Source organism: Leuresthes tenuis, unplaced genomic scaffold (genome assembly GCF_036924035.1).
Source record: "Leuresthes tenuis unplaced genomic scaffold, fLeuTen1.0.hap1 SCAF_2, whole genome shotgun sequence".
Classification (NCBI taxonomy): domain Eukaryota; kingdom Metazoa; phylum Chordata; class Actinopteri; order Atheriniformes; family Atherinopsidae; genus Leuresthes; species Leuresthes tenuis.
This window is the reverse complement of record NW_027325356.1, coordinates 16,998,509-17,012,844: the sequence shown is the minus strand read 5'-3', so window position 1 is coordinate 17,012,844 and position 14,336 is coordinate 16,998,509. Positions and strand designations below refer to the sequence as shown.

The 14,336-nt window shown below is 37.1% G+C and overlaps 1 protein-coding gene across 1 annotated transcript in view; it reads right to left on the bottom strand.

The window, feature by feature from the left end:
- Positions 1-14,336, bottom strand: part of LOC140302486 (CUB and sushi domain-containing protein 1-like) — a 275,604-nt gene that overhangs the window by 119,086 nt on the left and 142,182 nt on the right. The window contains exons 12-17 of the mRNA XM_072381305.1: positions 11,703-11,885; positions 11,314-11,499; positions 6,052-6,192; positions 2,230-2,351; positions 2,017-2,089; positions 685-823 (exon numbers count right to left, since the gene is read on the bottom strand). Of these exons, the coding sequence (XP_072237406.1) occupies positions 685-823; positions 2,017-2,089; positions 2,230-2,351; positions 6,052-6,192; positions 11,314-11,499; positions 11,703-11,885 (844 nt within the window). The remainder of the gene's footprint in view (positions 1-684; positions 824-2,016; positions 2,090-2,229; positions 2,352-6,051; positions 6,193-11,313; positions 11,500-11,702; positions 11,886-14,336) is intronic.

Below are 14,336 nucleotides of genomic sequence, written 5' to 3'. Positions count from 1 at the left end.
TCTAAACGAGTAGCAGGTTTGCTATCTCTTTGCTATCATTGAGCTGTCTGGTTGCACCACATCCTTAGTAATTGACTCACCTAAAAAAACAATTACTTATAATTATGCCTGCAGGTCATTAAGAACAAAAAAAGTTGATTTTTAGCTATTAATTTGTAATTGAATCAGACAAAAAAGCATCTTATAAAGGCAAATAACTATATGGTTGCATAAAAAAACCAAGAGTTGAGAACCACTGACACTCTGTACCAGAGCACACTATCGGAATAACAATATCTAACCAGCTAAATGAAAAATGAACTAGCCTCCATCGGACATGTGCATGCAAAGCAATTTCTTCACAAATGAGATTCCTCGCAGGTGATGAAGAGAACTTGACATTTACATCATGTCCTAAATAGACTAATTTTACCTATAACGGATTCAGGCTACGATGCATCTGTCTGTGGCTCGTTTCCAGAAGAAAAAATACTAAAATGCAAGAATGAATCAAGTACTGTAGCACCAAATTAATCCACATCTGAGACCTACCTAAGTGAAATATTAAATCACTAAATGGCGTGCTACCAAACCAAACCAAAAAATTTGTACATATTAGTCAGTAACAATCACGCAAACCTTTTAAGCAAACTCAAACAAATTTGATGAATGATTTATCTGTAAATGCAGAGCTAAATAGCTTACTTGTCAAAGTGTATCTTCACTGCATGGTCTGTCTGTGCTTCAATCACCCACTGGCAGCTCAGAGAGTCTTTATAAAAGGACGGCCAACCAGGAGACAGCACAACACCGGTAGGAGCTGTGAGATGGCCTCCGCAGGGAGCTGGAGGGGGATGCAGAAACACACATAAACAGCCGTAACCAAGAATGAAATTAATCATTTTTGTCTTGTAACTGTGTTATGGTACGAGCTCAAGTCTCGTTTTTCATTAAGTTTGCAGATTCTTCATATGCTCAATTTATTTTTTGCAGTCTAATCCTTTCTGAATTTCCTCAGTTCACACAAAAACATTTACCATCAGAAATGATGCTGTGCCAATTTTGTGCTACAGTAAACCAATTTGAGCTACTCCTATTTGAAAAAGCCCTAAATAATTATAGCATGTTAATTTATAGGGGAAAATAAAATATGTTTCTGTGCAAATAGAATATAAAAAAAAAAAAACAAACAAACAAACAACAAAAAAACATATCTTAATTTTCCAGCAACTTATAAGACTGCTGGCTGTGAAACAGCTGAGAGATCTTCAGTGATGACTCTTTAAAAAGTAAGAATTAGTTAAGCTTTGGTTGCTGTCCTTTCATTTTTTGTGTGTCTTATACATCTCCATCTACCACACTGGGAGAAAAATATAGTCCTGGGATTTACGGTGCGTGTATCATCCATCGCTCTCTCTACATTATTTTATTTGCATAGGATTATCTTTCACAGCTCTTACCACTTCCTCTGTTCTTAAGTACCATGGCCATTTCTGATTGCTCTCAGAAGTCCAGCTTTTTAGTAAACATGTAACTTTTCCACACACCTTGCATCCCTAAGCAGCTGTACTTCTGCACAGGATCCACAAGAAAGTGATTCTAGACTTATTAACAGGCAATATTTGATAATGTAATTTAGACAATACAATCAAGATGCAACATGGGGATGGACATAAAAATAGCTCACAGCCCAGTGGACTCCATCCGCCTTTAAAGGCTGTTGAAAAACAGCACATTCCCAGTCTTTTAACTATTACTTTCATATAGTAGCTCATCTCCCCTCCATAGGTACAGATTTAGAATATGAATGTAAGAAATATGTACCCCTCAAGGAGCTTTAGCTCAAGTTGCGTCAATCTCATTCAAGATTTTTGTTTAGGACGAAACAGGCCAAATATGTGTGGGGAAGCTAACAGTAAGAGCCACGCAGCATAATGTTTTGTTTTGTAATTTGGCAGTTAGAACATTTTTTTAAAGTTACATCTCGGTTATACGTGTAGCAAAGAACTGCATGTATGCAAGTCCCTATGTGTTCACCTTCACAGCGTGGAACAGCTGCAGACCAAACAACATTTCCATCCTGCAGGATACAAGTGACTTGATCCGACCCCTAGAAATACAGCAATTGCAAGTCATATAACCATGGATACCACAAACAAAAATTGTTCTAAAGTAATATTTATTTGTGTTAAATGTCGTCGATTAAAAGAACAAAAACACTAGCAACAGTTTAAAATTCCAGATTATTACCTGTGTCCTTATGAATCCTTGATCACAGCGAAAAGCCACCGAGCTGCCGAGCTGAAACTGGTCGCCGTACCTTTGACCATTAACCGGGACCCCTGGGTCATGACATTCATTTTGACCAAATGCTACAAGAGAAAAAAAGAAGTGAAATGCTGCTGGAGCGAGCATTAATAAAAATGATCAATGAATGAACTGCATCAGGTTTCTGCGAGAGAGAAAACGAGATGTACAAAGACACCTTATACACCGTGCTTACAATATACGGTAGAGTGCTAAAGAATTGACTATGTGTATCATTTCAACACCCCAACCCCATTTTTTATTTATTTCCATGCATGAAATTTGGTTTTACCCAAAGAAAAAAGGGTTATATTATTTCTCTATCAGTGTCAGTGAAAGTGACATCTCCACAGATATGGATATATGGAAATGAAATTATCCTTATGTGATTTCAACCCTGTCATGTTTGGCTTATATTATCGCCACTTCGGGGATTAACCTGATCCCACCTGGAGCACACACAGAGTGATTGGACATGTCTCAGGTTGATTAACTACTGATGGGGAGGAAATGAGAGTGGATAGAAAAAAAGAAGGATTGAGAAAAATGTGCACGCGCACGAGAGAGAGAATGGGACTGTGAATGGTGAGCATGCAAAGGCAAAAAACAAATTTGAAGCACAGAAAATATTAAACTCATCTGTTTAACTACAGAAGGAGAGGTCACAGTCAAAAGAGGAAAAAAAAAAAAAGAGGAAAATACGAAAATCTCAGTCTACCTCAAGTACGTGAAAAAGTCCTTTTTCAGTGTTTCAGTGGTAACATAATGTTTCGGACAAAGTATGAGATAGAAATGTGCCTGAATGAAAAAGTGAAACAAAAGAGATTCAGAGTGAAAAACGGAGATTATCATGATGAATAAAGAGAGGCCAAAAAAGAGAGAAAAACACTGCCAGAAAACTAAATACAGAGATTAACTCAAACTGGCAGCTTTATGTTGAACATAAAATCCTTGTTTCTTGTGTCAAGGGAGTTTTGACAAAAGAGAATCACAACTTTTTCCATGACTGTACCTGTTCTACTCTGTGGTTACTAAAAAGAACCAAAAATCTGAAAATACTTGCTCTTTGTACTCTTAGTGAATTTAGAACAGTTGTTATACAGGACCTGCACTTGACTCCCAATTAACTGCTGTTAGCAGTCTTGTGGCCCATGTTTTTAACATAATTAATCAAACAAACAAAAAAACGAAGTTCCCAAAATAGGAAAACACGACTGGCATTCAATAAATGCCAGTGTAGAATTTATGTGATCAAATTACATTTAAAAAAAAAGAGAAAAAAATTCTTTGTCATCGATTACATGGTATAGGATCAACATGTATCTTTGTATAGGCATTTAGGGATTTACAGCCACTGACAGTGAAATCACTAGATATTGAAGAAAAGGGGAGTATAAAAAGGATTTGTGTATTTGTACAGATTTTGGACAATGGTGCTCACTTTTTGTCTGGGGATTACAAGTAGGACTTTTTGTATCTAATGGGCTGAGGCAAAGAGAGCATTCAGTTCTTTCATTTGTCAAATGTCACTCCTAAAGGAAGAACTGGAGACAAGGTCATTCGGGAGGCAGTGTGTGAAATGATGCAAAGCCACATGGTAATCACAGAAAATGAATCAGGATCAGTCATGCTGAACTAGTTCGGCTTAGTGCAGGTAAATACACAGGCTGCAGAAGTCGGGTCGTGACTCACAATGGCACAGAAGGAAGGAAAACAACTGTCCATAGATTTCATAAAAAAATAACTTCCTGGATTTTTGGTTGAACAAGCCCAAAATTTCTATTCCAGAATCAAAATTCTTACATATAAACGGAAGCAGGGGTTTTCAGTGTGAGATGAGCCTCACCAGGGAAACTGAAATATTTTCAGGGGAGATGCAGCAAATAAAAGTAAGAATTTATTTTTTCACTTATTAAAGAATAGCTGAAATGTTTGTGATGTTGACTAATACCTCAAGAACACTGGTTCTGGGAATTTTGACAATTTATTGGCCACATTGGATATGTCAAACTGTTATATGTGGTTATCTTGACTCACTTGTTAAGTGCACATAGAATTACACAAAATAATCATGATCTTATAGGTATTTGGGAACTTAACATTCCTTAGAGTCAACGCTTTTCCAAACTGTAAACAGTATATCATAGACAGTGAAATCACTGCACGGCACACACTAAACCTATTTTGGTATGTTGAAAAGAATTCGCACATTTGATGCCAATACCAAAGAAAATACTTTTTTCACTTTAATTTGCTTCCTGTGTTAAAAGTCTGTGGTCGAATCAACAACATAGAGTTATAAGCACAAAGGCTGGGCCATAGCAGTAGAGGTACAAGAAATACAAAACACTCATTTCTTTGTATATATCTTTGTGACTGTGTCATGTCCGAAGGAGGGGATCTTTGCCTGTTGATTCCACATCTTATCCTCATCATTAAATTGAGACTCTTGTGTTGGTCAAGCGATTTGAGTGTGACTATGATATGAGTGCGGAATGATAAATTGATTAACTGATCAATTGATTGAAAATTCTCACCCATCGTGGAAGACTTTGAGATGGGCTGCTTCCTAAGGTAAGCTATATGAGGGTTACAGCTACTGTCGTCTGCAAGAGTTTAGGATGGCACCATTTGTTTCGATGCTGGTGCAAATTAACTTCTAATTAGACACTGAATTTTAGAACTGATTACTATGTGAGTATCAGTTTTATTGCCAGCGCTTGTACACAGCAAATTGCAACTTGATACGTGTAACTATTAGACAAGAAATCCGGACACTTCTCATGAAGTGGATGGTTGGAGATACATGAGTCATCGTGTGCTTGAGGGGCATCTGGCTTTACACATATCTGACAGCTACAATGAGTAATAGATTACATACCAACGTTTTTGCTTCTTCTGGTTGGCTTACCCTGCGCTGTCAGTGACACTAAAGAGATGTCCTTTTTCTTTCAGTATCCTCTTACGATATCTCTGACAATATTTTTCGAACATTTTCAAATTTATTTTGTGAAACCTATATCAAATGAAAATACTGCAACTTGTCAGGGGACCTGAATAACCTGTTAATGTTCAGTATCGCAAATTAATTTAAATATTATGGGGACTGGCAGCGATACTATGTGTATGTTCCTTCCCCCATATTTTTACTGGCTGAGGACCATAGGGCCACTGCTTATCTTAAATCCCAGGTCTTTAATTAATATGATATATGGAAAAAGTAACTACACAGACGCTTAAGGTAAATGCTTGAGACATATTAATGAGAGCCCCTAATATTTTGAAATACAGTTGGGGTAGAAAGCATTTTTTTTTGCATCTCTAGGCAAAAATTGTTTCCTAATCTTTCAGCATATATCAACTAAAAGTTTTCTGCTAGGAAACTAACATCTGCACAATCCTTTTGGCTCAGTTTTAACGCTTGAAATTCCTGTCTGTAACAGTGAATTTTGGTTATACGCCAATGTACGAAGATGTCCCTTTTTATGGCAAGCTTGAGTCAATGTTTGTAAATCCTGTGGGAAAGGATGTTCTTCCAGCATTGGCAGCAACTGCCTACGCTGTAAAGCAAACCTAAAAAAGAGTGGTACAAAAACAGAATTCGTCCATAACCGCATTAGATGTCTCAAATATAAAAGTTTTATGTATTAGGACATAATAGAAAATTATCCAGTCCTTGTCAGGTCTGAACATCAGGCAAATACATCATTAAATCTGTTTAGAAACAAAACAGACAGACAGAACAAGTAGGTAAGCAGTACATACTGGTATAGCTGATATTGAAGCCTTTCCCGGTGTTAGAATGATCAGACTGAAATTCCAATCTCATGATGTGTCCATTTGAGGCGATCTGTGATGGAACATCTTTCCCTGAAAACGTCCCAAATGTCGTTGGTTCAGACAGACCTAGAATAGAACATAGAACAGCAGATTTTTAAAGACACGTTTTTAATGGCGCTTTAAAATATCCATCCAGAATAACAACAGGTTAAGGAGTAGACTTGGAAATCGAAGAGGTCCAGTAAAAGAAAAAAAAAAACACACGACAAATGGATACACCACAATAGATTCATTAGATACTATCTGGACCAACAGGGGGAAAAAAATTATGTACTGCTGGGGGTCACAGTAAAAAATGTTGTTGGTCACCTTCAAGGATGAGGAATTTAGCAAAGGGTAAAGAGCCAATTCAGCTGATTTCATTCAGATTTAAAAAAAAAACAACTGGCCAAATGGTTCTAATATGTATCTAATGTATTCACTGGAAAGGATATTGCAGTAACCAATCAGTGACTCTGTTGTTGCTTGCCTTGGTGGAGCCCAGGATGTCTTCTTTACAATGCAACAGAATCTCAAGTTCTAATGATGCGCATCTTTAAGGAAGTTTTTTTTGTTGTTTCTTGTCAATTCTTTTTTTCTTTTTTCTGAAAAACCTGATTCTGTTTAGATGCATTGTCAGTGTTGTGAAAAACAACACTGTACTGTTTACTGGAATGATGGAATTTTGGATATCTACAATTTGGTATTCTCTAGTCAGTCTTTCAAAGTGGGATGACTCATATGGTTTGTGAAGATGTGCAGTAGATGCGTTTTGAGACTTGCATTTCCATACAATTCTGGCACCATGGGAGGAAATTGCATTGTTCGAAGTAACCATCATCCCCTCTGGTGAACAGGACTGCAATGACTTTAAGGCATCACTCTAGCCACTAAAGCAGTCACTGTGTACCAGTTGAGTGGCCCTGAAACTCCCCACTGGCCTGCACAGCTGCAACCATGCATCACCTTAGTTCTGTCTGACACATTTGTGTCACAGCTTCGGACCATTTACTGCAACAAATTGTTATACATTTTTGTTTGGAAGAACACACTCTGCTCCTATAGTTGTTCCGCAATGATCCAACCATCAGCAACAGATCCAGTGGGGATCCAATAAAGCTCCAAGGAGCTACATGGAGCAGAACACAGTATGCCTACATCAGTTCAGATATGGAGTATATACAATGAATAAAGAAAGATTTGCCATCTCCAAATATGGTAATAAGACACTAGAATTGGTTGAAGCTGAGACGTGTGACAGAAAAATCAATTGCCACTTACTGTAGCTTGTAACAGGTAGAAATAAATAGATTAACCAAAGGTGGCACAATAATGACCACATAATGACACTGACACTATGAGATCATAAAGGCCACCCTATTGTCTTGATTGAAATGTGATTGGAAATTTGTTTGAGTCTGACTCTTGGCTATGAATGTCATTTAAGACTTGCAGCTATTGGAATGCATCACTTCAGTTCACAGCCGGAACTTATACAGTACAGGTTGTTCAATATGTTCCTACATTATTTCCTTGCATTTTGAAAAAGAAAATACTCTACTGATGCCTATACTGAACTTTCTACTTCCCTACATTTGTTATTTATAGACAAATGTAGTTACTTTTAAGATTTATTTAAAAGAAAACTGGTTAGAAAACAAAGATGCAAATCAATGTTAAAAAAAAAAACTTAAAAAACCTTAAAAAACTATTTTAAGGTGTCCAACCTTTATCTTCTATCTTAAGAATAAACTGTTTAATAGCTCCACCTAAATTATCACATTTTCCCCTAAAATGCCCAAGTGATTTAACTTAAATAAATATTTAAACAATCCAATATTCCATCAAAAGTCAAAGATGAAAAGAAAAAGAAGTCCTGAAACTGAAAACAGATCTGTGTATGAAAATATTGGGCCTGATAGCAGCACTGAGCCAGCAGTGTGGAGGCATGTACAACGGTCCAGAACCATCCAGAATGGGGACTTCTGAGTTATTGCTGGTGAAACCAGAACGCTCATTCCTTCTGTCCTCTATTCCTCTCCCTGCACTAAACTATATTGCATTTTCAGACATTGAGTATTATTTGTCTATATAGATACTGAAAGAGTTGACGAAGCATAGCAAATGCTGGACCACTTCTGTACCATATTTCAGGAATTAACCTGTGTTGTGGCTGTCATTATATCTTGCTCTGGTTTGTCAGTTATCCCCCTTGTTGAGTGCTGAGTCTGGATTTCAAGATTGAGAGATACATTTACAGTTGGTGGCAGCGGGTTATTTGGAAGTGCTCTTTTTTCACATTTTTCTATTTGTAGTTGTTTCTGTTGTAATTTAGCAAGAGTAGTTAATAATAATAACCATTTTTCAGTTTGATACGTTAAATAAGCCTCAAAGATATGTTCCGTTACCTCATCCACTGAATTAATTAATTATTACTTCAATAATTACCTTTGAAAAAAAGAGAGAGAAAAATAAATTTAAGAGATTTAACTCTTTCAGAAATGGCATTTTTATAAAAACTACACACTGATTTTGGACTGTGTTAAATGAATTTGACTGATTTGAATGAAAGAATGTCTGGCTCACCAAAGAGTGCATATTTTAAGGGGTGTGTTGTTTACAAAGGGACATTTGAATGCAGGTGACCTTGTGAACAATCACTTTTTTCCATCTACACCAAACTTTATAAATTAGGTCTGTTGACAAGTCTTTAGAATGACAACCTCATAAATTTAAGCAAACTCCGACGTTTCAAGCAGCTCTGATGTTTCAGTGATGTTTCATCATTCTCTGATGCGCAACTGGGCCTATAAAATTAAATGTCGGCTTTGTTTTTCTTATTCTGATGTAAAGAGAAGATGTCATAGTTTTACTGATCCCCTTGTGCATCCATTCATCTATTTTCTATACTCACTTAATTCCAGTGGAACCCATCCCAGCTGCCATTGGATGAAAGGCAGGGTACGCCCTGGATGGGTCACCAGCCCATCGCAGAGCCAACACAGAGACAAACGAGACAAACAACCTCACCATCCTATCTAAAGACAATTTAACACACGTTTTTGGACAGTGGGAGAGAACCCGCTATGCATGGGCTAGAATGCTGAAGATACCATCACTGGCTGTATCTAACCATAACAGGGATTTATTTATTTATCTTCTCTTTTTTTGTATTAATCCTTTAGAAATATAAGAGAGCTCAGAAGTTCTTGATCACATGCACTTACACTCAATTAAGCAGCACTTTGACTGAGATGTAAAGTGCTTGTCTCATTGTTCTCCCGCAACCCAAAAGCCTTTTCACTAATTTAGTACTGCACTGCTTGTCAAGGGACCAGAATTGGAAAGAAAATCAGTGTGACAAAAGCTTGGATGCGAAAAGAAAAAATTTTGTCTTTTGCAAACATAGAGATTAAGAGAAAAGCATTTTGTAACGATCGTTCCACATGTTCCTTACTTTTAGATTCTAACTTAATAAAATGGATTTTCTGCCTATGATAATATTTTATACATCATCTTGTTCAAAAACATGCTGTGCCGTTTATTATTGTGCTCATATGACCTAACTGAGTTTTATTTTACTGTTCTATTATTCAAGAATGCAGAGAAAGACGAGGTTTAAAGTGCATTTTACTGAAAGTGCGTTAGTAAAATTATGATTTTCTGACAGACAAACAAACAAAGGCAAGTAACTGCACAGGCTGTACAACTGCAAACCTGTGGATAGATTCTGTGACGTTTGAGTACGCAGCACAATATAAACAACTGGACAATGCTAATCAATCATGAACGTATGTTATCAAAAAGACAACTAAGGTCTAATCAATGCCTCTCTTTTTTACTTTTGTAATCAACAATTTTTTTCAAAGTGCTGCAGTAAATCTGAACTGTAATAGTGTTAAACCATTGTGCTTGTCTTTCTGGCTATGGTGCAGTCTTTAAATGCAAATGGATTAATAAACATACTCATTTCCACAATACATAGCATAAAAACTAATTAGCACTGATTTGCTGGGTATCTAACGGGTGGAATAAGTCATCCTTAAGGTGCTGGGGCAGGTCATAGGCCGATATGTTCCCTAACATCACACTAACTAATTAAATCCAATTGTGGGTTTCACAATACTTAATCCTAGCTGATAATAAATATTTTTAAACTGACTTTAAAAGCCAGGTGATTTTTTTTAAACAATATCTATTACATCAGAGAATACATACAACATACATTTTCCTTTAACTGTGTGAATATTTCTAAATATTGAAGTAAATATTATAGCAAAAAAGGAAGCACAGTGTGTTTTGTCTTAGATTTCTGAATGCAGACATACAGGGACATCAGTCATTTGCCACCAGTCCAAAATACTGTTAGACCTTAAAGGGGAACTCCGGTATTTTTAAACCTAGACTTTATTTCTGGCATGAAATACGTTTATCTACTCACTGAAAACAGTTGGCGAAAGTCGGCGTCCATCAGAAGCTATTTAGACAACTCGCAATCGGCGTATATCCATAAAAGATATCCATATAACGGAGTGAACAGGGCAGGGACGATGCAGCCTCTAAATAAGGCATTATCTGTCTTTATTTCACCAATACTTTAAGAAGAATGAATGAACGAACGTGTACTATAGCTCTGTTAGCTCATAGGTGCTGTTATGTGGCTACTTGCGGCTATAGGAGAGCTAACAGAGGGATTTCTACACAGGTACTCTACTAATCCGAGAACGAGAACGCCACACTGTTCTCGGTGAGTAGATAAACGTATTTCATGCCAGAAATAATGTCTAGGTTTAAAAATACCGGAGTTCCCCTTTAAAGATATTTATGTAAGGTGATTTTAGTTTGGCCACTCCAAAAAAAAAATTCAGTCAGTCAAAAAACTACATCAGGCCAGTCAGGGCTTACCTCGGATATGCTTAAAATGAATAAAGCTGGAATGGAAAAAAGCTAAAAAGATAGCTGTGCGGTAGAAAATTATCAAAGTCCTAAAATCATAACAGCAATTACCCACTTGGTCGAGACCATATTAGTCAAATAAAAGTAAGTCTGGAGCTCTTTTTACCTTCTGTTATAAACTGAGTTTACATCAGAAAAATTAGTTCACAGTTTTAGTAACATGAACGTTAGAACATATATATATTTTTCAAATGATAAAAAGAAATAAACCCCAGTCTAAAAAAGTACAATGAATTATTAAAATATCATTACCTTCATCTTTGATCACCAACCAGTCAAACTGTGGCTCCAGGTCAAAGTCAGAGAAGAGGAGATGGATGCGGCTTCCCGGTTCAGAGATGATCAACCACACACAATTCAGGTTGTTACCATACTCCTCTGGGTAGTTTGGAGATAATACCGTCCCTGAAGGAGCCGTGAAGTTAAAGAAACAGGAGACTACAAAGAAGATGAAAGAAAGGAAAGACACAAAGTTTTAGGTTGGATAGGTAGGATGAGAAAGCAAGCTGGTAGATATTCAAAGCAAAGTCAGAAGAAAACAACTGAAAAATAGAAGGAAAAAAAAAAGAAAGAAAATAACAGAGTCAGAATTAAAAGCAAACAGTAAAGCAAATAGCGGAGACATAACACAGTGCACTTACAGATACAACTGGGTTTATTCCCAGACCACTGGTTATTGTGCTGGCATGTGATGGTTTTTTCGCCCACAAGTTCAAAAGCCGATTGGCAAAAGAAGGTCAATACATCCTCATGCTGAAAGCGATCGCCGCTACGACGACCGAATGCCGGCACCCCGGGATCGCCGCAACTTCCCCGTTCAATCTCTGTAATACACAGACACGGACAGTCATGACCCTAAACCTATAAAACATGTTAGCATGTGACATTTTGAAACTCTGATAAGGAGTTATCTGTTTTGTTTCTTTTAGTGAGTTGGGTATAACTGGCCATAACATACCTTTTTCCTTTGTTTTTTTTTAGTAGGTAGGTCAAATGCATGGATGTATCAGTGAGTGCTGGACAGGAAAGTATGGTATGTCAGTCACTCAAATGGAGGTAACTGAGTGGTGCATGTGCTAAGCAAAACCTCCCAACATCCTTAATGAGAAACCCAAATGGCAACAGTGTCATTCTCAGCATGTGGGGAACAGGAATGACTGGCATCATGTTAGCTCTTCAGATCCATAACATTAGAATTAGAAAAAATAAATAACAATAAAATAATGTAAGGGTCCTTGTGCCACTCATCAGTTCTTTATATATTGCCAAAAAAGAAAAAACAAATTATAGGTGCAACAATCTATTGGAAAATTTAAAAAAAAAACAGTATATCAGGTAAAACAAAGTTTGTACAATTCTAACAGACCTGGAGGCCATCTTTATTCTTCAACACAGCTTTAACCCTGTTAGACCAGCTTATATTGAAGGACATTCCAAAGCTTTTCTTTGGATTCGTTTGTTCCATTCTCTGTCAAGATGATCCCACACTGCTTCAGTAATGTTGAAATCCAGGCTCTGAGAAGGATTCATCACACAGTAGAACTGCTGCTACTGGTTTTAGTCCAGTTCTTGCATCATTTGACATGCCTCAGCCGTTTCTTCCCGTTTCATTTTCTTGAGAATGGTGTCTTGGCAGTCAAATGGGGATAATTTCTTATGAGGCTTTAGCGAAAAGTAGATGGATCAACTGACAGGCCAGATGCATCTCGCAGGTGTTGTGACAGATCTTTGCTGGATTTTTCAAAGAAATCTTTTGGCCTTCTTAAGCACACACAGCACACTATGCTAAGATTTTCCAAGTTTTTACAAACAGCTCATTGAGAATCACCTTGTTGGAAAAAAGATGCTATTGTATGCCTATCAAACTGTGTCATCTTTTATTGTTCTAAAAGATATTTCTTACAGATAGATGAAAAGAAAGAGATGCAAACAAAGGATGTATCTTAGCGACAGGCTGGTGGTAACAAAGTGCTCAAAGATATTATCCAAAATTGCTTCTTTACGTAGCTGTTTGTTATGTGCAGCCACACGACTGGTTAATCTTTTGGGTAAGATGTCTTTTTATGCTCGAATGATTCAAAGGTCAGTGTTGAGTGCCTTAACTCACCACAAAAAAGCAAAAGAGCACATTCTTCCGAAAATGATAATGTCAAAAAACTGGACAGAAAATGAGTGAAAAAGCAGCCAATGTCCAAAAAATAAATAAATAAAAAATCCTCAGAAAGAGTGGTTGATCATCATCGTTTTAGCAGTTGTTAAGGAATCAAAACTGATTTCTTCAGACCATGAAAAAAAGAAATGTGTTTAGAAGTGATGTACAACCTGCGAGCAATTCATCTAATTGTTCCCCTCCTCACAGTTAATTGTCATCAGGGTAATTGTAGTGCAATTCAGTTTTAATTGTGAAAGGAAAAAAATGAGTGGAAGTACACAGGTTGATGTAAACACACACTAATCATTGCATACTCTTGAGGAGGAGAAAATCACAGAGAGTAATACTGGCGTCTGTGACATCATGTAAGATAGTTACATAATGACTTCCAACACTTCCTATTGTCATGACCCGTTGAGTTATTTTATTTTGAATCATGTTTTGGCTCGTCATTTCCTGTTTTATTTTGAAATATTAACCTTCCCTCTCGTTTCAGGTACCTTGCCCTTCCTCTTGTGTCACATGTCTGATTGTCTTCCCTGATCCCAAAGTGTTTCGACCTGTTCCCCATGTTCCCTCATGTGTATATATAGTCTGCGTCTCCCTATGTCCCGTGCCAGTGTTTTGTAACAATTTTTTGAGAGTTCTTCATCCTAGCCTTACCAAGTAACCATAGCCTTGAATCCCATGTCCTTGAATGTGTGCGTTCCCTCCTACAGGGTGGTTTTTGTTTGTAAAGTTTTGAACTCCAGTCATAGTCTAGTCTCGTTTAGTTTCCTAGCCTGTTTAGTTTCCTCCTTTTAGGAGAAATATTTTGTTCTTGTTAAAGTTTCATAGCACCTCTGTTAAAGGAGCGTTTGGGTTTCGGTTAATTGTAATGTTTCATAGTGCCTCCGTTAAAGGAGAGCTTATCGTATATTGAATAGTTTTCATAGAGCCTCTGTTAGTGTAGTGATTTTGAGTTTAATGTTATTCGTGCCTGCGTTTACCGGGAGAGCGTCCTTTGTTTATTCTTTAGAAGAGTGAGTCGTGTTTATTTTGTAATCTTCTATAGCTCTTTCTGTTTTCCTCCTGGAGTGGAGTGAGTTTTGGCTTTGAGAAAGTTTGCTAGTTGCACTAGCTT